A 24,922-nucleotide genomic window follows, 5' to 3' on the forward strand; every position below is an offset into this window, starting at 1 on the left:
TTTAAATTAAAAAGCACATCAAACAAACATAAAAATAATATTTTTTTGTGTTTATATACTTTAAAAATATAAAAATATTTCTCAAAATACACCCCTAATTCACATCTGTGCCAATCGTGTATTTTAAAATTTAAACATCTGGCAATTTCGGGAGATGTTCTTCCAATGCACACTGAGATGTGTATATGAGGGGCACACTGAGATGTGTATATGGGGGGGGGCACTGATGATCCCCTCGAAAAAAAATAAAAGAAAAAGACGAATACATGGACTGTTGAATGCAGCAAGGCCAACTTGCAACCTGGTGCATGTTTAACGGATTAGGGGGCCATTTGAACTTTTGCTCTTTGAACAAAGCATGCAAGAGGAAGAGGTACCGGTTTGTTATTTTTGGGGTAATTTTATTTCTATCCACCTCAGAATTCATCAATGTTTAGAGAACCCGACTAATTATAAAATTAGGGAAGAGATTAGGGTTGATCTATGATGATGTGGCGTACATGTATGCATATATATTATTGGTTATATAAATACTATACATAATATTTTTTACAGCTTTTAAGGTATTTAAGTATGGTGGATGGATAACAATTTTTTTTTAATTTTTAAAACATACGATAAAGGTTCAAAGTCTCTTAATCTATTATTTTAAAATAGGTGTAATAAAATAATGTATACAATACAAATACCATATGTAAAGAGATGGATTAGTGGTAACTAAGTAATATATGAAAAATAAAAGGTCATGGATTTAAGTTTTTTTTCACTCATTTTCGAATTTCAACTACTTAATGATCCAGGTGATTGTATATCGGTTCATCATTTTTTTGGTTAAACAAGATGATTAGCTGATTTTTAGAAATTTTAGTTCTTGGGGGTGAACAAATCAGGCAAAACCTTGAGTCACAATCCCACCAATCCAACCAGCTAGGGGTGTCAATTGGACTAGATTTGGTCTAATCCAGTCCATTGTGAGTCCATTATAAATGGACCAGGTTCAATCTAATCCAATGAATATTTTGGACCATTTTAGACTGATCATCTGGTCCAATTCAATGTTTGGACCATCCAATCTATTCAAATTTGTTTTGATTTAGATTGGTTTCAACCCAAACCCGGTCCATTGACACATGCCAAATATTGGCTTATTCCAACCCAATCCAATATAAATTTATTATGGATAGACAAGGTCCAATTCAATCTATTTAATATTTTAGACCAGATTGGTGCAATCCAATATATCTTGTTGGTCTATGGAATCCATCCAAATTAATTTTGGACCAGACAGGACCCAATCCAAAACCGGTCCATTGACACCCTTACAACCAGTCCATCCAGTTATCTAAATTATATAATTCTCTTGACTCAGTTCCATTATACAAAGTACAGTTCGGGCCAGCGTAAGGGGGGATGGGAATACATTTCGGGAATTAATAAATTGAATTACGAGGTAGAGTAGACTGTAAAAAGGCCTTTATTTTTTCGCCTTTCCGCTTAAGTGATCAAGTTGAATGTGAAAAGTTAATAAAATTCTGATCACTTGCGTCCTTTCAAGGAGCGAAACTTTTTCCAAGAAAAATTACCTCATCAGTCATCCTCAATAAACATTTGTAGCACTGAATAGTTCACTAGGACCAAATTTATATAAGCATTTAAGTAATGAACATCTGTATCTGGATGGTTAGGATACGGTAATCCTAATTCCTAGAAGATAAAGAGTGGCACAACAAGATTAATCAGTCTCCCACAAGGCCATAACAAAATAACAACAGCTACATTCTTAATTTTCCCGCCGGGAGGAAAAGGGGGGGGGAGAGAGAACTAAATGCTAACGCTAGTAGATTGGAGTCTCATATCAGGTAGAGCCCAATTCTATTTCTTGGTACAACATCAAATACAGAACCCAGTACATGTTACTTATTTGGATGCATGAAAAGGACTCATTAGCAACTTTAAATGCTCGTTATGTGGATGGAAATGGACATCTCAGTCCCCCAGCAATTACTCATGGATGCTCTGATCTTCAGAATTAGTGTTATTATTGCCTCCATCTGTGAAATATACATTGTAATCGTTCTAAAGAAATAAAAAGGTGGGAAACAAAAGGACAGCTTTCAAGAAAATGATTCATACGTGCACATACCTTCGCTGTCCTCTGTAGGAGCATAAGCGGATCTTCTAGAGCGTACTTGCTGGTGTGGTGTGGGCTAACAGGTGCAAGACAAATGGATAAGAAAGACAAATTAGAACTTGATGGTTTGAGTTATTTCTAAGACCAAGGAAAGTAGATGCGAGTATTTCAGAGTACAATCATAGACAAATGTATTGCAATGACATAATTGTCTTCAAGAACAGGAACTTGCGGCTGAAATCAAATTAAGTTTTTATTCTGTGGTTGTGTTATATGCAAAGACAAATGGGCAATTTCTAAGTTCATTGTCCCACTTCTACAAGGGGATGCAGCTGTAGTAACAAGGCTTTGCCATTAATTTCAAAAAAAGATGCAGCTATAGTAACAAGTAGTCTTATGCATAGAATAGATTATGTATCTTGTAAAGCTGTTTTGTTCATGATGCCTAGATATGGATACAGACATATTGGAAAGGGAGATAAGACTCCCATCTCCTAAAATCCTGGACATGTATTTATATCTATTTTTTGACGCTAAATGTCATGTCTCAAGACTTGTGTCTTGCCAAATCTAATTAAATTTCCAATATGTGCAGATATTTTAAGAGTATGATTTGTTAAGATATATCACCTTTTTAAGTGGCAATGCTATAGAGTACACCTATAAGTATCCATGCCGTATCCTGTATCCTATCCAAACACGAATCAGATACAATACCAGCAATGTGAGGTAGCTGCAGATATCTGGGTATCATAGTTTTCTGTATTCACGGGAGTAGAAACTAAAGTTCATTCTATACTCAAGAGAATAGGCAGGTTTTGAGTAACTACCCCCCCCCCCCAAACAAAAAAAAGGCTGCCTTTAGGAGTGTAATGTTGTAGCTGAACAGTGTATTGTGAAAGTAGCAGAAAGATGGATTTCTTTTTCCACTCTGCATTTTTGCTTCCACCCTAATAAAAATACAATCTAATAAAATGAATGCATAATGCATAATACTTCATTAAGGGAAGGAACAGACATGATGCATAAAGCTTGAAAAGTACCTGCAATTTTGGCCGAAGTGCCTCAAGTGGTCCTTTGGGCTTTGCCCCTTGCTGTTGAACATCCAAAAGGCAACAGACAAATGCGTTAGGCATCTTACCTTGACATGCCATCTTAATGGTTGGTACAAATAGGAGAATGGAGCTTAATCGAAAATCAAGATAAACACCTTTCCCAAGGCCCAATCAGCAGAATCAAAGAAAGCACGTTCATGATCCTAGCAGCAAAAAATGATTGAATTTCAGTTCAACTCTTTAGAACCGGAAATAATTAGCATCTATAAGCTGTGAAAACAAATAAACGGGGTAGCTACCTTCGATATCAGTGGAGGCTTCTTTGGTAGCAATCCTCCATATTTTTTCTTGATTATTTCCTCCTACAGAAAGGTGCATTTGGAGATGACAACAGTTAAAATTCCCCTATACTTGAAATGGGGTGTTATACTATCAATGCATGCAAATCACGTTTACTAACCTGTAACATACAATATACAACTATCACTTGTTGATACCATTTTTAGATGAACAGAAATGAATATGTCTTCACAATGCAAATTGTGATAAACCCAATTACCCCAAATTGCAATATCACCTCTTGCTGGACAGATTTAAAAAATTACCTCTTGCTGGGGTGACGGCATAGGATTTTCCACATTCTTTTCAGCATGCTCTGGGTCCTCCTCAGAGAAGTCTCCATCAACCTGCATCTTCTCTTCGTGTTCTTGTTCCTTGACATCCTCTGTGTTTGTGCTTGACATTTTGTGAAGTCCACCAAAAACACAGGGATACGAGCTGCAATTGTGAAATAATTAGGCCTTCATTTTCAACCCAATTATAAATGCTCTATTTCAGCATCAACCCATAAGAAATCAAGTCCCACAAAGATGACTCCAGACTTCCGGTGGAAGTGAATTGTAAACAAGGAAAAAAACTAAATTTGTTTGATGCTTGATAGAAGATTTCCTCCCTGGGGCAACAAGTAGTGGGTTTCTAAACCCTCAAGTTCTGGAACATGCAAACAATACAGGTTGAGAACATGGGAATTCTCCCATCGTACACATAATACCCCAGGCTTTATTCCATTATACATAAGATAGAGTACAACTACAAGCAAGGTGAAAATAATTTAACAAGATTAAACAGTTCATGGAAAAGAACAAGAAATATGACAATAGGCATGAAATATATTCAACAAAAGGATAATAAAATGGAGGGAAAAAGGCAAATATCATTGTATCTTGCTGAAGTAGACAGAGAGCATAATTCACCATCAGAATGGTAAGCTATATAATCACGTCTTGAATTTTTTCCTAGAGAAAGGCCTTCAAGCATCAACTATAGAAGGATCATGTTGTGGCAGTGAAATCCAACCAGCCACTAGCTATAGAGAACACTGGAATTTCGAAGAAAAAAAAACTGAAGGCTAAGAAGCTTGATGGCTCAACTATAAACATATCAAGAAGGATTTTACAACATCTAATAATTTAGAGACATCTCAGAACCTGAACATACACATGTATAAACTACATTCACAATTTTCTTTTTGAAAGATGGAAAATACACTTCACTATAATAAGAAAAACAGGAGGGAAAGAGAGGATTCCCTCACAGAGATACAACTATGGTCACTGACAATATTCTATGAGATATATATTGATCTTGCAGACATAATTGTAACCATAGTTGTCAGAGAGGATCACCTCTTTGCAGATAACTTTCTTAGACAACCAAAGAAAAAGGGCAAAACTTTATGGCAAGCTACAAGGGCGGCAATAGTTTGGGCAATTTGAGAAGAAATAAATAATCGTATATTTCAAGATAAGGTGAAGACAAAGGATGAATTAACTGAAAACATTTCATTCTGGGTTGCACATTGGGCAAAAACTATAGATCCGTTTAAGGATGTTTCCGTGGATGATATCGTCAGGAGCTGGAATGCAGTGGCAACTTCTTCAAGTTCAAGCTCAAGGGCTGTTAGTCAGGAGGTTTGGGTTCCATCGATAAGTCAAAGACTGAAGCTGAACTTTAATGGGAGAACTTTTGGTAACCCAGGTCTATCTGACATTGTTGGAGTAATAAGAGATGGACTAAGGAAAGTGATGCCTTTGTATTCAGGGCCAATAGAATGCGACTCCCTAAGAGCTCAAGTTCTAACTCTCCTCCAAGGGCTGAGATTGGTGAAACAGTTGGGCTATCAATAAATTGAAGCAGAGGAGGAACCAGAACTGGTGATAGGGTGGTTATAATCAGGTAGCTTTGGAATTTGGACCCATAGGCAAGCATTGAGGGAGATTGGAAGTTTATTAAGGGAGTTAGATGCGTCTGTTAGATGGGTGAGAAGATTAGCAAATGGTTTGGCTGGTCCACTAACCAAACAAGGGACAAATAGGGGAGAATTGTAAATTGAATTTATGGGGGATTAGTCTCCATTCTTTTGGGGAATGGACCTGTGTTTTGTCTTAATCTTTATTAATAAAAGTTATCTTCCTATTAAAAAAATCACTTCTGGATTTTAATATGTGAATATCACTAGCAATATTCCCTTTGGGGGATCAAAACTTATCTTCATAAGTGAATGTATGAGGTAAAAATTTTACCATCACAACAGAATGATTGTAAACTCGAAGTCTCAAACACATCCTTCAGATAGTGCATCTGTGAAGCATAATTTAGCTAAACAGAGATTGAATTTCTCCTTTAACAATGTAGATCAATTTCCAATGGACCCTGGAAGCTTTGGTTTCTATTGACTAGAAAAATCTAATTTTTATGTCTGATTTTCAATTGCACAATAGACAGTGGAGCTAAATTTTTTTCTAGCTTTAGAAAAGAACAATTTTCAGCTCAAACCTCATCCTTCAAATAATGAATAGGTGAAGACTATTTTTTCTGAAAGGTATGTTAAAAAATTATTAATAAGAGGAGAACAAGATACAACAGATTCCTTGCCACGGGAAGATTAGCCAGGAATCAACTCAGATTACAGACTCCATAGGGACTGGGACCTAAACAACTCAGGCACATTGAGGTGCTTAAACTCAGGATTTACAGACACCCAAGAAACCAATTTACTAACCGCACACTGCACTAATTCATCTGGACGTTTCATTTTGTTACAAAAAATTATATTGTTTCATTCAGACCAAATTGACCAAAGGACAGCTGCAGGAATGGTTTTCCAAACCAGCTTTGCTTTTTTCTTCAAGCCTATGATCTTCCAACAGCACAGTAGGTCTTTGACAGAACTTGGCATGACCCAGCAGACCGCAACAGCATTGAGGAAGTGCTCCCACACCTTGGAAGAAACAGGAAAATGGATACTGAGGTGATCTGTATATTCAGGCATGAGTCCACAAAGACCACAAGATAAATCCGAAAGCCGCACACCTCTCCTTTCCAAGCTGATTCTAGAAAGTCATTTATTTAAAACCATAGTCCAAACAAGGGAAGTTAGACTCAGAGGGATTGGATTCCGAATCTGCTTGCTAGGGAAATCAGAAAAGCCTGAGCAGCTGAGTTTGGAAGCCAGGGATTTGACCAAGAAAAAGCTGTCTCCACTCCACTTCCAATTCCATTCACTCTCCCAATTGACATCAATACCCTGTCCATGCAAAAGTTCCAGCAACTCCAACACCTCACTCAACTCCCGGTCAAACATGTTTCTTCTGAATTGAGGGGTCCAACTTAAACTATGCACAGCGGGGGTAGCCCATCTCCCAACCCATAACCTCCCAACCCAGATGCAGGTGGGATTTGATACCAAGTCTCCGCTACAACCAGCTGGTTGGCACCTTGCTAACCAGAAATTCTAATATTTGGGTCCCATTATCTAGTATATAACAGTAAGTTAACATATACATTTTTTTAACCCTCTAAAGTTAAAAAAACAAGGATGAAAGTAAAAGGAATTCCAATTCATTCCTGTACATTCTGAGAATACCAATATCAGACATGAATTGTACCAACTATGACATCGGATACTGCTAGACACTTCTAGATATGCTGAATGTCATTAACCCTCAAAAAATGTACAAAATAGCATTTTCTGACAAATCATACCACCAAAAAAAACTGTGTATGTTTTTTTTTTGAGTTAAAAATCATTAAAAGGAAGATAAAATTTCAATCTGGATAGGTGACAAGGTAGAACCTAAACCACCGAGACTACAACAGAATTGGAGCATCAAAATTTCCAGATTACGAATTGAAATACACCACCTCCCAAGCAAAAATACTAAAAGCTTCTCTCAGCACTGAGACCATTGGCAGAAGAAAAAAAAAAAAGAAACCAACAGCAATGAAATTGCCCACAGCCACCCCCAACATCTACCAACTCCAAGGACCTTCACAACCAAGATAGCCACTCTGATCCTTCCTCCCCCTCCACTAAACTACTTAAACTTCCAAAACCCTTCACTCTTCTTCAACCCAACCGTCTTCCTTTCCCTCCCCTTCATCCCAAATGTCACCTCCCTCCCCCACTATTTTCTTTCTTAATTCTTCTTTTCTTCTGTTTTTTTCAACTGTTCTATTGCACTTCTGACCACACTCTCCCCTCCCCAAAAGAACAAACTGAGAGATTGGCCCACTTCCACCTGTATCTCCACTAACTTCTCGGTTTCCACCCTCCTCTCCCCTGATTTTCCATCTTCTTGAGTTTTCCCCCTTCCAGAATACCACATCACCCCCTTCCTTTGCCAAAAAATTCTCATTCCTGTCTCCAGCCTGCAAAGGTTGTTTTTCTTCTTGGGGGTTCTCGACACAAGAACTTAATAAAATTTAACAAGGCAAAAAAGTCTTGAGGAATGAGACATTGAGACTTAGCTTCAAAAGCTACACATAGAAATATGATATTAACATTATTACATGGGATACCCCTACCAATATCAGCATGCGATTTTAGGACATGGAGAGTTGGACACCCATTTCCAGTATATGCATGACCGTGTAGATATCCATATCTGGGTGCCACAGCACCTTTATATAATGGATTATTGGAGAAGAGGGGAACAAAACATATACCTGGACAAAACCTTTCTAACCACTATGCATTTTTTGAATACAACTTTGTTTTCCGCATGCAACATAGTATTTAACTATTTATATATTACTTAATTGCCTCCTCAAACACATAACAGCCATATTTAAATGATAAACGGATAGGACGCTAACTAGCTAAACTAACTTATGCTGCTTTGTTAACCCAAGCGTCACTTGGAAAGTATGAGACACTTTTTGATAGGCTGCTGGACTAGCAAGTGAACCACAAATAAAAACATGCTAGTGATGGATTGATTTTACTCTGACATGGTACTGTCTAATTGAAAAATGTCAATCAAAACAAACAGAATCCGCATTCCACTTAGAAGCTAAATATCTTCGAATAGAAATGGTTTACTTTGAAGTTGTCTTTGAAATTTCTCCATTGTGAAGTGGCTAGGTAATGTAAATTATTACCCAAGAAAGCAACTGCTAGTTCATTCGCTGATTTTTGCCCCGGAAATCGTTTTCCTTCTAAATATTTGTCATCGATAATTATTTTTTCAGCAGAGAACTTGAGCACATACTGTAGTTGTATAACACAGGCTTTCGGACTAATTCCAGTTTTCATTTCCGTTTCATTCATAAAATAAATAAGTTAGCTATAAGGATAATTTTGGATTGCTACAGATCCATGATGAAAATATGCCTAATAGGAGAAACACAGACAGATCTGTCGATGGTGGAACGAACAACACATTAATGAGAAAGAAGAAGCAGTTATAAAACAAATCAACCAGAATTATAACTATCCTTTACTGTTAAACATTCAAGGCAAACATGAACACTAAAATCCAAACCCTATATGTTAGAACCGATGGATGTTGGTTGAAAAACTGTCAACATAGACATGAAATAAGAGATAAAGACTAATAACAAAACAACAAAAATTAGGGGAAAAAAAAACAAAACGAAGAAAGAAAGAAAGAACGATGCAAAGCTTATGTACCTTAAGCGGCCGATGGAAAACCCTCGCTACCTCTATCTCTCTGTGTTTCTCTCTATGTCTGATTCGTGTGGAGAGAAGAGGAACAAAGCAATGACCAGGAGTGGCTCATTATTTATACGTCTATTTGCGTTGAGGAAAAGAGAATTAAAAAAATAAAAAAATAAAAAATAAAAGGATATTCGGGAAAGAAAATTACGCGTTTTGTAGTAACGCTGGATTAAAAAACGGATTCTCGACAGTATGATGCTCTATACAACATAACTGTAATCAACTGTTGATCTTGTATAGTCCTCCGCGGGTCTACCATGCACATAAGAATTAAGATTTTTTTATTTATTTTATATTTATATATTTATCTATTATTTATACATCTTTGACATCCGTCAAATATAGTCCTCCGCTGGTCCACCGTGTTGGACGGTAGCCGAAAATTCATGGTGCAGCCCAAAATCTTACCGAATAAATACGCCAATTCCTCAAGGGAAAAACAAGAAAATGAAAATCCGGATCCAATTGTAAAAAATTGTTTTAATCCATAGGGTTGCGCATGGATCTGATTCAAACCGGATACATGCAGGTGTGCAAACGGTGCGCGGGTTCATATTTCCCTTTCCTCACCCTTGATTTTATAATAAATCGAAGATAAATAATATCAATATATATATATATTCAGGGTTAAGATTGGGAGGCTGAGATTTCATTCACTATCTCCAATTCCGATCTCAATTGGAGATTCCTATTAATCTTTATCTCCAGCTTCGCTCATCAAAGCAATCTCCATCCCTGGTCGATCAGGTACTTGATTGGATGGGGAAAATTGTCATCCCTAGATATATTTACATATCAGATGAAAATATTGACCATAATGATATATAATATTAATAAAATAGATTGCCAATCACTTTGATGTTATTTTATTAACTACTAAATGGACAATTCAGATGTATGTAGAAATTTTAAATTATAATAACAATTGTTGTCATTGTTATTATTACTATTACACATTGTGTTTAATATAATGAATATATAATACGAGAGAATGGATATATATTCAAGACAATTTTTTTATAAATTTTATATTTTGTATATTTTAAAATTTTTATTACTTAATTACATGGGTTGGTTCATTGGGCTTAGATAGTTAGATGTTCAAACCAAATTATTCACCACCCCAATAGAAAGGTGGTTTTGTTTCTACTCAATTTTAAATTTTGTATCTAATTTTCATCATTCATAAAACAAGTTTTATTTATTACGATAGATATGATATTTGAGACATGCCCATTTTTTTGACGTGATGAATTGATTGACCCATTTGATCTAAGTGGTACCACCAATCTAACATAGTCATTTCTATAATAAATATCATATCTTGGTTAATTTTAAAAATTGTCATTTCTATAATAAATAAATATACTCTTATTCAACGTATGATTACTTTTTTTTGTTTAACATGATAAATATCTAGTGTTAGAGTGTTTTTTTTTTCTACAAAATTTTATATTTTTATATTTGGCATTTATATATATAACCTAAAAGAAAAATGTTGTATTCCCATATTGCTCTTCATTTGTCAAATGGAATCTTTTTTTTTTATATAACCTAAATGAAATCCTATAATCTTATAATATCTCCCTTTTTATGCTTTTAACCATTACCATTACAAAATTAATTAATTGCAATGATGCCATTGAATAAAACAAAAAAAAATCATAACTTGTCATTTTCCTTTTCCTCTTTCGTATTTGATACTAAACATGTAATTATTTACAAAGGTGCCACTGCTAATTATTTACAATGATATCATTAAACTTCTGAAGGGATGAGATATCCATCGTATGGACATCTTGTTGTGTCTAAAGGTTGCCGCCCTCTCCTCCTTTTATAACCTTAAAGGGATCAGCTTCTAATCCCATTAGGAGCTACTGATCCAAATATGTTTGGATCAGAATTCCCTTTAAGTGATAAGGGTAAAACCTTACCTTATCTGTAGATTAGATTAGCCTTCTCCCAATCTCTTTAGGAGGTTTCCAGATTTAAATCATATTTAGATCTGGACTCTCTGAGTGGATAGGATTAAGACTCAATCCTATATGCTAATCCAATATCAGAATTCGCCCTTTTATTTAACTGATCAAATCAGCCCAGTTCGAAATGAGCTTTAAACCCAATAAGTTATGTGTTCACTTAGCCTTCCAAACTACTGCCCAGTTGGGCTTCCTTGTATGGCGTGGGACCCAAACATTGATCTACACATCAGCCACATGGGTTCAGTCCAGCCTTTGTTACAAGGCCTGGCCGAATACACTGTTATGGGCAGTGCACCCCCTGAAACCCATCACATGGGCTCTATGGGCCCAACACTTACCCTAAGTGGTCCCTGGGCCAAACCACCTTGTAACACCTAGGGATTGTGGACAGATGCAAGATTACCCCATCAGGCATTACCCTCAATGATCTTACACTTAACCTCTCAGCCCATAATGATCAAACACTGCCCGACAAGAGAGGACCTCTCCCTCGGCTGCAAGGAACAGTGTTGCACTCTCTACTCACATGGATCCCGAGAATTAAAACATTTTGCAAATGTTTAGAAATCGTAATATATATACTTTTATATCTCATATAAAATATATTTTGCAAAACAAATCTCAACGATTGAAATCGGCTACCGGCAGTCTTGGTTTTCTGATGAAGGATGATTTAACCCAACCTAAGAAACGGTGACACGTAGATGCCGACTTAGCATGAGCGACAACCTAGCGTTGAAGCCCGGAGCGATCAAGTGATGGGTCAACGAAGCAATCCGCTACGTTACAGCTCACAAGGGGAGGAGTCCGCCACGAGGCGAACTCCGGGTTCCCCGTGCTATCTTTGAAGAGATACTCCAAGGCAACTGTAGCTCGCGAGCTAAAGTTATCAGCTCGCCCGAACTCCCTAGCGGACAAGTCATTCCAAGGACCAATTTCACTAAGGGTAATCCTGGAGTGTTCCAAGCTCGCCACGAGATAGCTCGCGAACGATTCGCACTAGCGCCCTCCAGAGTGTTCCATATCCTCTACTGACGGTGCAGTCTCAGTCCTTTCGACAGGCAAAGGCGTGCCTGCCACTTTGGAAACATGTCACTCACCTGAGCGAAGCGTACACCACAACGACCACCTGCGCAGCCCTGGCCGGTAACAGCTGTGGCAGGAGCCCAGTGACGGTTATGCCCAACCTGATGTGTGTGTCCCTATAAGAGCCCTCAGGGCAGAAAGGAAACTTCTTCTTGAATCTCTAACCTCTTGAACAAAGTGGTAACGCGTTATCCTCACTCTTAGCCTTCGTTCTCCTTTCGCTTCTTGCACACAATACTAACTTAAGCATCGGAGTGTTCCCACCGAGAAACCCCTCGGGAGTTCTTCCTCTTTCCTCTCGTCTCAGGTACCTCTCAGGAGCCACGCAAGCGCCAGCTAGGAGTGACCGGATCGCGCAGCATCATTTGGCGCCGTCTGTGGGAAACACTTCAAAAGGCCTTTCTCTCTAAACTTTCTCAGTTCTTATCTTCCTCGAAACAATCCAACGCTCATGACTTCCTCTAGCAACGTCGGACGAAGCACGGAAATGGACAACTCCAGGGAACAACCCCAACTTCCTACTGTCTGTATCGGACAGTTCACCGTCCCCCTCTCTGCGGACGGAATCCCCAGCTTGAATGTGCCTCTCACAGTGGCACCTATCGTCGCTCCACTCCCTGCTACAGTCGGAGCGACGTTCACCGAACCTTCGGTCGTGCCCCCAGCGGCCAGCTCAAACCAACTGGAGGACTTGATGCAGTGCATGCGGGCCATGTAGGCCCAAATGCAATAGTTCTAGCAACTTCAGCTCTATCAACAACACATACTGCACCAGGTCTCCCAGTATCAGTATCAACAACAGTTCCCCCAGCTGCCTCAACCTCAACTTTTGCAGCCGCAGTTCCCGCCTCGCAGCAAGCTAAGTCTCGCCGCCAAGACGAGTGCCCCTCAGGCCAAGGAGAGGTCCCCCAAAACCTCCCAAAAAACCAGACCTCCCCCCGCAGCAGACGAGAGAGACAGGCTACCCCGATCTCACCGCGGGCGGACAGGTTGGGAGGACCCCAGCTCGCCAGGTCTACGTCGGCTCGGCAGTCGAAGTTTGAAACCCCGCTCCTTGAGAACCGGTTCGAGGTCCTGGCAACAGATTCCAAGTAGGACCCCTCTATTCGTAGCCATCACCAACGAACCGGGCTACTTCCTGCACAAACCATTCCGGACAGCGCAGAGGTGAGCAGCATGAATGTTGAGCCCACGAAGAAGCAGAGATGCCGCCGCCGAGCTCGCCGATCTGTCACCCGCGATTTGCCCAAGCTCATGGGCAAAGAAGAGGTAAGCTCGGCCGAAGTCAAAACTCCCCTTCTCTTGGTTCCATCCCCCCTGTCCTCCGAACTCCTGGCAGTCCCGATGCCCAAAGACTTCAAGCTCCCCTCTCTTGACAAGTATGACGGGTCGTTTGACCCAAATGATCACGTAGATGCCTTTCAGTCACAGATGCACCTGGTGCGAGTTAGTGAGTCGTGCATGTGCGTGGCCTTCTCCACTACTTTTAGGGGAGCAGCCCGTACGTGGTACCGGAACTTGGCACCCGGGTCGATAAGAAGTTGGGCGCAGTTCGCACAAACCTTCACGTCCCACTTCGTTACTAGCAAGCGGTGTCCGCGTACTGAAGAAAGTCTCCTCAGCATAGTACAGAGAGAGGGAGAATCCATCCGAAGCTATATCAAGCGGTTCAACGATGCCTGTATGCAGATACTGTGCCTGGACCCCGCCATACGCCTTGCAGCAGCTAAGAAGGGTGTGACACACAAAGAGTTTAAATGGTACATGGTCGTCAACCAACCAGCGACCATAACCGAGTTCCTGAAGCTAGCGGACAGGTTCATAGCCACCGAAGAGGAGATCAACCAAAAGGGCGAGGGTGCGCCCGAAAAAAGAAAGTGGGAAGGAGAGCCCTCCAGTCAAGGAGACAGCCGAAAGAAAAAGGACACAGCTCGAGGGGCAAGGCCGGGTCAATTATTCCGACCTCCTGTAGCGGACCGAGCCGATTACACCCCACTGAACGCAAAGAGGGCTGAAATCCTGATGGCGATCAAGGACGCCCCGTACATGAAGTGGCCACCACGATTGAGGGGGAATCCCAATGAAAGAAATAAGAATCTGTATTGCAGTTTTCACAAAGATCACGGTCACAGTACCGAGAGTTGTAAAAACCTCCGCGATGAGATAGAAGAGCTCATCCGTCGCGGGTATCTAAGAAACTTTGTACAGAATAATAATAATAGTAATAAAACAGGTCGGCAGGGGGAGCGTGGTGAGAATGTTCCCGAGTCCAGCAGCAGGTTGGTCGAACAACCGCAGAGGCAGCCTCCGGAGGAGAGGCCAGTCTAGGGAACCATCCACATGATAGTGGGAGGCTCTATCGTTGCCGGTTGCACTCTAGTAGCAGGTCGGACTTCGATTCGTGAAGCCACTCGGGAGGAGCAGAACCCCCCAAAACGGCCGAGGACAGAAGAGCCAATTTTCTTCGCAGAAGATGATGCACGAGGAGTCCACTACCCCCACGACGACGCGCTCGTAATAAAACTAAGAGTCAACGATTTTGAGGTCAGGCGTGTACTCGTCGACTCAGGCAGCTCAGCCGACATCCTCTTCAAAGCTGCATTTGACCAGCTCCAGTTGCAGAGAAGCAACCTGAAGCCCGCAGACACTCCTTTGGTAGGCTTCAGCGGAGAAGAAGTTCGGCCCCTTGGGAAAATAACAGTACCTGTGGAAGTCGGAACGTGGCTTTGTGTGGTCAGGTTCAAGCATGACTTCTTGGTGGTCGCGACCCCCTCCCCCTACAATGCCATAGTAGGTCGACCGATCACCCATGTCCTATGGGCGGTGGTCTCCACTTATCATTTGGCTATGATGTTCCCAACTGACTTCGGTGTGGGAGTGGCGCGGGGCGACCAGCTCGAGTCTCGTAAGTGCTACGTCGCCGCCCTGAAGGGAAAAACCAAGGTAGCCGATGACCTCGAGCTGGAGTGGCCTACGGAGCAAGGTGAAGAACGAGCCGCGCCAACAGTAGAAACAGTCGCAGTTCCGACCTCAGCAGCAGACCCAGCTCGAACGCTTCAGATCGGCGCTTCCGTCCAGGAACCTCTACGATCAGAACTAGTAAGTTTCTTACTTCAAAATTTAGATATTTTTGCATGGTCAGCGGCAGAGATGCCCAGTATAGACCCTGAACTCATAACTAAAAAGCTAAACATTGATCCCGTAGTTAGGCCCGTTAGACAAAAGAAACGCAACCTAGCCCCGGAGCGGTGTAAAGCGGTCGATGAGGAGGTCGAAAAGCTCCTCGCAACTGACTTCATAAGAGAAGTCCACTACCCGAGTTGGGTAGCCAACCTCGTCCTAGTAAAGAAGGCCAACGGCAAGTGGCGCATGTGTGTCGACTACACCGACCTGAACCGGGCTTGCCCAAAAGACTGGTTCCCGCTCCCCAAAATTGACCGATTGGTGGACGCAACATCAGGGCACGAGTTGCTAAGTTTCTTGGACGCCTATTCAGGCTATAACCAGATCAAGATGGACCCGGCGGATGAAGAAAAGGCTGCCTTCATCACGGAGTTCGGCCTATATTGTTACAAGGTTATGCCCTTCGGGTTGAAAAATGCAGGGGCAACCTTTCAAAGGCTTGTAAATAAGCTGTTTGCGCCGTTAATCGGTAGAAAAGCAGAATGCTATGTAGACGACATGGTCGTCAAAACTCAATTATCACATGAATTAAGACAAGATTTGCATTCTGTTTTTTAAATTTTGCGTAAGTTTAATATGAGACTAAACCCAAACAAGTGTGTGTTTGGTTTGACCTCAGGCAAGTTCCTAGGATACATCGTTAACCGGCGTGGCATCGAGGCCAATCCGGATAAAGTTAAGGCCATTTTAGATATGAGACCACCTCGGAAGCTGAAGGAGGTTCAGAGGTTGAATGGCCGCATAGCCGCCTTGAGCCGCTTCATGTCTAAATCGGCGGACCGCTGTCTGCCGTTCTTTAAGGCAATTAAGAGCAAAGGGTTCAAATGGACCCAAGATTGTCAGCTCGCGTTCGACGAGCTCAAGAAATACCTCGCTAGTGTGCCGATTTTAACCCGGCCTGAGGAGGGCAATGTTTTAGAATTGTACCTCTCGACGAGCGATGAAATGGTCAGTTCGGTACTAATAAAGGAAGTAATCGGGTCCAACGACCCATCTATTATGTTAGTAAAATATTGCAGGGAACAGAAACGAAATACCCGGAGATGGAAAAGCTTGCATACGCACTGATAATCGCAGCTCGGAAGCTCCGCCCGTACTTCCAAGCTCATACTATTATCGTCCTCACCGACAAACCTCTGAGGCAAGTGTTGCTTAAACCCGAGGTCGCTGGTCGGTTGACGAATTGGACCATTGAGCTCAGCGAATACGACCTCCACTACAAGTCGCGAACTGCCATTAAGGCCCAAGCCTTAGCAGATTTTATAGCCGAATGTACATTCAGCTCTGAAGTTCTCAGGCCGGTCGGTTGAGCACGAGGCTCCCAGCTCGGATGAGCCCGAAGCTCTCAGGCCGATTGAGTCTGAACCCCGTGAAGTAGCAGCCAGTGTGGCATCTCTCCTAGCTCGACCAATCGTGAGCTGGGATGAGGAGCCCTGGATCCTTCACGTAGATGGCTCCTCGAACCAACAGGGCAGCGGAGCCGGAATAGTTCTACACGGCCCAAGCGGCACGAAACTGGAATACGCGCTACGCTTCGAGTTCGCGACGTCTAACAATGAAGCAAAGTACGAGGCGTTGATAGCTGGACTAGCCCTAGCCAGAGAAGTAAAAGCAAAGCACATTGTTATCTGCAGCGACTCCCAGCTTGTGGTTAACCAGATCACCGGCGAGTACGAAGCTCGCGAGCCAACTATGATTGCCTACTTGATCAAGGTTAGAGAGGCCCTGCTCAACTTCCAGTCACACTTCATCAGACAGATCCCTAGGTCGGAGAATGCTGAGGTCGACGCCCGGTCCAAGTTAGGCAGCACTAGCGACATCACCATGAGAACCGTGTACATAGAGGACCTGTCTCGGCCTAGCATTCTCAGAGGGGCAGAGGAGGTCGCTCCCGTCGATCAAGTAGAGCCGAGCTGCATTGACCCGCTCGCGAGCTTCTTGTTACATGGGACCCTCCCTGCAGATCGCAACGCAGCTAGAAGGGTGCAGTGCCAGGCAACCAAATACGCCATGATAGACGAGCGGCTGTACAGGAGATCCTACACGCTCCCCTATCTGCATTGCTTGCGGCCTACCGAAGCCGAACTCGTACTCCGCGACACTCATGAGGGGTTGTGCGACGGGCACTTGAGGGGCAGGGCCCTTGCCCAGAAGGCGCTTCGACAAGGGTATTATTGGCCAACAATGAAGGCATATGCCATTGAACTCATTAGAAAATGCGACAAATGTCAGAGACATGCCAATATCCACCACCAACCCGCTGCCGACCTCAAGTATCTCACCAGTCCGTGGCCCTTTGCACAATGAGGCATCGATCTACTCGGGCCATTCCCGCCAGCAACGGGTGGAAGGAAGTTCTTAGTGGTAGCAGTGGACTATTTTACCAAGTGGGTAGAAGCCGAACCCCTTGTAACAATCACAGCCCGAAATGTTCAAAACTTCTTTTGGAAAAACATTGTATGCTGCCTCAGATTACCTCGGGTATTGATTTCCGACAATGACAAACAGTTCGAAGACATCAAATTCCAAGACTGGTGCCAAGACATGGGAATCCGACAAAATTTTACTTCAGTCGCACACTTTCAAGCAAACGGTCAAGCAGAAGTAACGAACAGAGCCATCCTCCGCGGATTAAAGGCACGATTGGACCAAGCTAAAGGATTGTGGGCAGATGAACTACCCAGTGTTCTGTGGGCGTACCGAACCATAGAGAAGACCGCCACGGGAGAAACTCCCATCAATCTCACCTTTGGCACTGAAGCAGTAATCCCTGCAGAGATCAAAGTGCCCACGCTGCGACTAGAAGCATACAATGATCAGACGAACGAAGATGAGCTACGTATCAACCTCGATTTACTCGATGAAGTAAGGGACCTCGCGTACATCAGGACCGCAGCCTACCAGCAGAGAGTAGTTTGGTACTATAACGCCAGGGTCAAGAGAAGGAACCTCCGCGTTGGCGACCTGGTCTTTCGTAAAGTTATGGTACCTGAGCCCGACGCTGGCAAGCTCGAGTCCAACTGGGAAGGCCCCTACCGAGTGAAGCGAGTGCTCGAGGAAGGAACGTACGAGCTCGAGACCCTTGAAGGGAAACAAGTACCTCGGACATGGAAAATCGTCAACTTGAGACAATACTACCTGTAACAACCGAGTAGGCCACGGACCGCTCTCAGAGCCTAAGGGCCAAAATGCCGAGCTAACACGACCTCGGTGCTATAAGACCCAGTCGCCTCCATGGCATGGGCAAATTTCAAGGGCAGACTATAAATCACCCCCTCAGCCAATGGGCCAAAACACCGAGCTAACAAAGACCTCGGCATCAAGAAAGACAGGCACTTCAGTGGCAAAGGGCATACATGGTAATCACTTCGCAGTATACCATAGAGACGCCTTACGAAGCACAACTTGTCTCAATACGTTGGTTGAATTGAGGAGTAACCAACCAATGCATAGTTCGGGCATACATGGTAATCACTTCGCGATATTCCATAGAGACGCCTTAAACGTTAAAGGACAAATCGGGATAGCGACTACCGAAAAGTCCTACTTCGGGCATATAGCTCTAAAAGCTCAAGTGATGAGGTCGCTTTAGCAAAAATAAAGGGAGTTCATCATACTCAGGAGAAGGAAAGAACTCTCATTGTCACTTCAAAAAAAAAAAAGAAGAAAAATAACAAGTGCGGTAACTGAGCCAAACAACTCAAGAAAAGTTGTGAAAGACCGGGGCACAATGGCCCAACCAAAGACTTGTGAAAGACCGAGTTTTCGACACCCGGAAGCCACTAGAAGCCCAGAGAAATGCCGCCTCAAGGATCTGCCTCCTCATCCTCTGGAGAGTCAGACTCCTCTTCCTCCGCTTGGTCTGCCGTCTCAGGAGACAGACCCTTCATAGTAATGCCGTCGAGGTTGAGTCCGGAGAACTTCTTCCGAACCAGCCACCGGCAAAGCTTAAACCCCGAGCGGTACGAGCCCGAGCCGTACTCCGCCTGGAGGTCCTGAAATTCCTGGGAGTCTTTAAAATCTCAGACCGCTTTCTCTCGCTCAGCCTCCACCATCTGATCAAATTTTAGAGTCCGATTTAGAAGAGTGGACTCCAAGTCCCGCACCTGCTGCTTGAGGAGCTCCCTCTCCGCCACCATCCTCGACGATTCCTCCTTGTAACGTGTGCTCTCTTCAGAAAGCCGGGCGATTTGAGCCTCCTGGTCGTGGACGAGCAGCTCCTGAGACTCGCTCCCCTTGCGGGTGTGATGGAGCTCGCCCCGGATCCGGTCGAGCTCGCCCAGGAGCTTCTGGTTAGCAGCCCGCTGGTCGAAGGCGTCGACGCGATGGATGCGCGTCTGGAGAGCCATGGCATGGATGGCGGAATTCACCTGCCAACGGAAAAGAAGATCAGAAGACAGCGAAAAAGGGCAAAAAAAAGGGGAAAAAGGTCACTTATCACCATGCAATGAGCAGAGGCGAACGCGAAGAGGTCCCCGAGCTCCATGTTTCCCCACTGAGCGATATCGTCATTAGTGATCGCCTTCCGGCTCCTCCGGTGAGCCACCAGATAATCATTTCCCCCTTCCCAGTTTCCCACTGAGAACCGGGGGTAAGGACGGGGTTGAAGGGGATTACAGGGAGCCTCCCCCGGCTGAGGGAGCTCGTTTCCCCCAGGGTTAATCCCACTAGCCCCCTCAGGTGGGGGCATCGGAACATCGGGCGGAGGAGAGGGTAGAACCGCCTCAGCAGACCCGAACTCAATACTTCCTGAAGGAGGGGTCCGGTCGGGGCGCGTCCTTTTCACATGGCGTCTCTGGCTGCCCAAGAGAAGGCGGCGTGAATCGGCACTGGACATGATGGCTGCCAAAAGACCACAAGGTATTAGTCCGACAAGAAACAAAATACATGTGTACACAATATTGTCACAAGGCACTACATGACCTTAAAGGCCGACCTACCCGGGCTCAAGCCTGCCTGCCTGCACGAGCTTCTCCTCAGTCAAGTAGTCCGAGCAAAGGAAGCCTACCGACACCCAGGACAACATCATTTTCCGAATTTCAGGGTCCAGTTCGGCCCCGGGGTCCTGGATGGCGCCCCTCCAAGCAGTGAGGAAGGGCCACCCCTCGGGGTTACGGACCACAAAGTAATTCCGCTTCCAGGCGGGAATCTTATTCGGCAGCTCGTACAAGAGCTTATAGCCGCGGCGGGGAGAGAGGTAATAAAAGCGCCTCTCCGGAGGAACCCCAGGAGCAGCGTTCTTTATACAAAGGATAGAGACAGAAATATCAAGGTCCAAAGGAAGGCAGTACTCGTAACACAGGGATATAGTCCCAACCATGTTTCGAATGGCGTTGGGATGAAGCTGGTCAATGGTGACGTTGAAGTGATTTAACACCTCCACTATCAAGGGGTGTAGGGGGAGACGCAAGCCAGCCTCAAGTTGTTCATGAAAGATTACTATGTCATTGGGACCATGCTCCCAGGGGAAGTTGCCAGTAGGGAGGCTGTAAACCAGGTCCCCAGGGAGGCGAAAGTAGCGGATCAGAGACCTGAGTCTCTCCGCTGTCATTAAGGAAGGGCCAAAGGTATCAGGCTCCCTCCCCCTAGAAGTGGACGCCATGTCGCTAGAGGCCTCCCGAGCCTCCGGGATCTGCTCCCAGGCTCCTCCCGAGCTCGAGGGAGCATCATCATCCTGGCTATCGCCCCTGTGATAGGTATGGCATGGGTACCCAGACATGGCTGACAACGATTGGGACTCACCAGAGTAGACGGAACGGAGCAGACTGAGGAACTCGGGTAAACTAGGTGAAGTGCGCGACCTCGGGATCCAAAGGCAACAAGATGGCGTGAGAGAAAATAGGGCCCAAGGGGGCCCCCTATTTATAGTCTCCACCCTTTCAAATTGATGGCCCAGATCAAAGCAGATCCAATGGTCCGCGGGCCCCCTGGCCGCACGCCTTCTGAAAATCGAAGGCGATTGGCGGCATGTCTTCCATAATTAAGGTAGTCGCAGCCGCACAATGTTCGGAGTTAAAAGCCACCTTGACACGTTTTCGGAATCCGAAAAGTCAGGAAAGTCAGAAAATCTCTTGATTCCCACAAATGCATTTAATGAGGGCAGTCAATCAAGTTTGAATTTCGGTCAAATCAGTCCAATGCACTTCATAAACTCCCCGTGCTAAGGCGGTACTCTTAGCTCGAGGAGTGGGGGGCAATTGATGAAGGATGATTTGACTCAACCTATGAAACGGTGACACGTAGATGCCGACTTAGCATGAGCGACAACCTAGCGTTGAAGCCCGGAGCGATCAAGTGACGGGCCCACGAAGCAGTCCGCTACGTTACAGCTCACGAGGGGAGGAGTCCGCCGCGAGGCGTACTCCGGGTTCCCCGTGCTATCTTTGAAGAGATACTCCGAGGCAACTGTAGCTCGCGAGCTAAAGTTATCAGCTCGCTCGAGCTCCCTAGCGGACAAGTCATTCCAAGGACCAATTTCACTAAGGGTAATCCTGGAGTGTTCCAAGCTCGCCACGAGATAGCTCGCGAATGAGCTGCACTAGCGTCCTCCAGAAAGCTTCCGACTGACAGACTGTACCGGCCAGACTGCGCCATATCCTCTACTGATGGTGCAGTCCCAGTCCTTTCGACAGGCAAAGGCATGCCTGCCACTTTGGAAACGTGTCACTCACCCGAGCGAAGCGTACACCACAACGGCCACCTGCGCAGCCCTGGCCGGTAACGGCTGTGGCAGGAGCCCAGTGACGGTTATGCCCAACCTGATGTGAGTGTCCCTATAAAAGCCCTCAGGGCAGAAAGGAAACTTCTTCTTGAATCTCTGACCTCTTGAACATAGTGGTAACGCGTTATCCTCACTCTTAGCCTTCATTCTCCTTTCGCTTCTTGCACACAATACTAACTTAAGCATCGGAGTGTTCTCGCCGAGAAACCCCTCGGGAGTTCTTCCTCTTTCCTCTCGTCTCAGGTACCTCTCAGGAGCCACGCGAGCGCCAGCTAGGAGTGACCAGATCGCGCAGCATCATTTAGCGTCGTCTGTGGGAAACACTTCAAAAGGCCTTTCTCTCTAAACTTTCTCAGTTCTTATCTTCCTCGAAACAATCCAATGCTCATGGCTTCCTCTAGCAACGTCGGACGAAGCACGAAAATGGACAACTCCAGGGAACAACCCCAACTTCCTACTGTCTGTATCGGACAGTTCACCGTCCCCCTCTCTGCGGACGGAATCCCCAGCTTGAATGTGCCTCTCACAGTGGCACCTGTCGTCACCCCACTCCCTGCTACAGTCGGAGCGATGTTCACCGAACCTTCGGTCGTGCCCCCAGCGGCCAGCTCAAACCAACTGGAGGACTTGATGCAGTGCATGCGGGCCATGCAGGCCCAAATGCAACAGTTCCAACAACTTCAGCTTTATCAACAACACGTACTGCACCAGGTCTCCTAGTATCAGTATCAGCAGCAGTTCCCCCAGCTGCCTCAACCTCAACTTTAGCTGTCGCAGTTCCCGCCTCGGCACCCAGCCTCGCAGCAAGCTAAGTCTCGCCGCCAAGATGAGCGCCCCTCAGGCCAAGGAGAGGTCTCCCAAAACCTCCCAAAAAACCAGGCCTCCCCCCACATCAGACGAGAGAGACCGGCTACCCCGATCTCACCGCGGGTGGACAGGTTGCGAGGACCCCAGCTCGCCAGGTCTGTGTCGCCTCGGCAGTCGAAGTTTGAAACCCCGCTCCTTGAGAACCGGTTCGAGGTCTTGGCAACAGATTCCAAGCAGGACCCCTCTGTTTGTAGCCATCACCAACGGACCGGGCTACTTCCTGCACAAGCCATTCCGGACAGCGCAGAGGTGAGCAACACGAATGCCGAGCCCACTAAGAAGCAGAGACGCCGCCGCCGAGCTCGCCAATCTGTCACCTGCGATTTGCCCGAGCTCATGGGCAAAGAAGAGGTAAGCTCGGCCGAAGTCAAAACTCCCCTCCCCTCGGTTCAATCCCCCCTGTCCTCCGAACTCCTGACAGTCCCGATGCCCAAAGACTTCAAGCTCCCCCCTCTGTTAAGAAGCATTAACGATGCACGGAAGGTGAGTTTTGAAAAATAAAAACTTAGTGACATGATTAATTTTAGACATTTTGAAAGGTTGCTGCAAGTTTAAGAGAAATATTGAAAACTCATGGTGAGTTTTAGACATTTTCCCTTGATAAAAAGATGGATTGCTCAAGGGAAAGGTGAGTAGGATGGAAAAACAGAGTAAAGTGAATGATGCCATTAAATCAGACGAGGGAGATGAATCTATATCAGATCAGCATAATTATTATTATGACTATTGTTATCCTCGTAGCTACAAGGAAGCGGCTTTGTTGGGGGGGCCTTGAAGATCGAGAAACCTTTCGAATCCCACGGGGCGTGTGAACCAACCCTCCAATAGATCGATAAACCTTCGTCTCTCCTCTATTCCGTTACTCTAAGTAACGTTAAATGCAAGTCGTTTCCCTTGTCAAACCGGTTCAACTGAAAGGAAAGAAATAAAACCAATCAAAACCTCTTTCCCCCTTCGTTTGAAATCACTCTCTCCCCCATTTTCACCCAAGCGCTAGTTCAAGAACACAACAACACCGGCAGCGTCCTTACTGTTTCACCGACCTCTGACGGTGAAACATTCAATCGGCAGCAAGCAAAAAACCTCCGGTAAGCTTGTTCTTCTTCTCCTTGACCTGGAACCCTGTTATTCACCTCAAATGTTATCTTCTTCCTCTCTACAAACCACCGGCGGCGTCCTCACTATTTCACCGACCTCCGACGGCTTGCATTCAACCAGCGACAATTGGGATTCTTCTCACGTACATGTATAAGTAGTCATCGGAGGATAGGTGATTCTTCTCAACAATTGGGATTCAACCGGCAATAAAGGGCATATTCAATCGGCAACAATCTGAATCGTCTCACTGCTTTTGAGATAAAGGTCATGTTTTGTAAAATCATCAGTATAATATGCGGTTGTAGCAGAAGTATTGGGGGATAGGGGATGGAGAACAAATTTTATCCCTGTTGGGGATCAACGAACTCGCTTGGTTGCCATTCCTAAAGAAGGGGGGAGACAGGTTCCCCTAGTCAAACCCGAGGACTCGATGCCTTGTAGATGGGTAGCTAGTTCACATGGAAAAATAGTACTACTTGGCAAAGAAAAGAGTGCGTATTCACTAATAAGGGATGGAGAGGGGTTTTCAGGACGCTACACTTACAAATCTTCATTTATTGCTGTCAGACCACTCACCTCTATCACTCCAAACGGAGAGGTTCCTCCTTGGTTCCAGGCTTTGGTTCGATGCCATGAGGTGCTTTGACCCTTTTATTGGCAATGTGGTGAACTCGGCATGGACCTTGAATACGTATAGTTCTAGGGCCATGCAGTATATTAAAAAAATAAATAATTTGGCGCAAGAGCTTAAAAAATGGAACAATAACCGTTTTGGAA

General features: G+C 44.6%; 1 protein-coding gene across 3 annotated transcripts; it reads right to left on the reverse strand.

Moving 5' to 3' along the window:
- Nucleotides 1-1,607: 1,607 nt before the first annotated feature.
- LOC104598097 (uncharacterized) lies at nucleotides 1,608-9,299 on the reverse strand. 3 transcript variants are annotated; one of them, XR_016068620.1, is made up of 8 exons: nucleotides 9,161-9,299; nucleotides 3,792-3,963; nucleotides 3,486-3,548; nucleotides 3,342-3,389; nucleotides 3,175-3,225; nucleotides 2,762-2,813; nucleotides 2,144-2,207; nucleotides 1,608-2,051 (listed from the first exon to the last, which is right to left on the reverse strand). XR_016068620.1 is itself a non-coding variant. In XM_010259999.2 (7 exons), the coding sequence occupies exons 2-7, from the start codon at nucleotides 3,927-3,929 to the stop codon at nucleotides 2,002-2,004; spliced, it is 414 nt and encodes a 137-aa protein (XP_010258301.1). In that variant the 5' UTR covers nucleotides 3,930-3,963; nucleotides 9,161-9,299; the 3' UTR covers nucleotides 1,608-2,001. The 3 variants fall into 3 exon arrangements, 1 of the variants encoding a protein (XP_010258301.1); XR_016068621.1 differs by having other exon boundaries at nucleotides 2,762-2,820; XM_010259999.2 differs by lacking the exon at nucleotides 2,762-2,813.
- Nucleotides 9,300-24,922: the final 15,623 nt, after the last annotated feature.

This window comes from Nelumbo nucifera, chromosome 4 (assembly GCF_055504915.1).
Source record: "Nelumbo nucifera cultivar China Antique chromosome 4, China Antique-T2T, whole genome shotgun sequence".
NCBI classification, from domain to species: Eukaryota; Viridiplantae; Streptophyta; class Magnoliopsida; order Proteales; family Nelumbonaceae; genus Nelumbo; species Nelumbo nucifera.

Bases quoted from the DNA above. Each gene is read 5' to 3' on its own strand.
- LOC104598097 (XM_010259999.2), bottom strand. From the start codon at position 3,929: ATGTCAAGCACAAACACAGAGGATGTCAAGGAACAAGAACACGAAGAG. The intron at 3,390-3,485 runs GTAGCTACCCCG...TTTTGCTGCTAG, and splicing joins AGCCTCCACTGATATCGAAG to GATCATGAACGTGCTTTCTT. The intron at 3,226-3,341 runs GTGTTTATCTTG...GATGTTCAACAG, and splicing joins CTGATTGGGCCTTGGGAAAG to CAAGGGGCAAAGCCCAAAGG.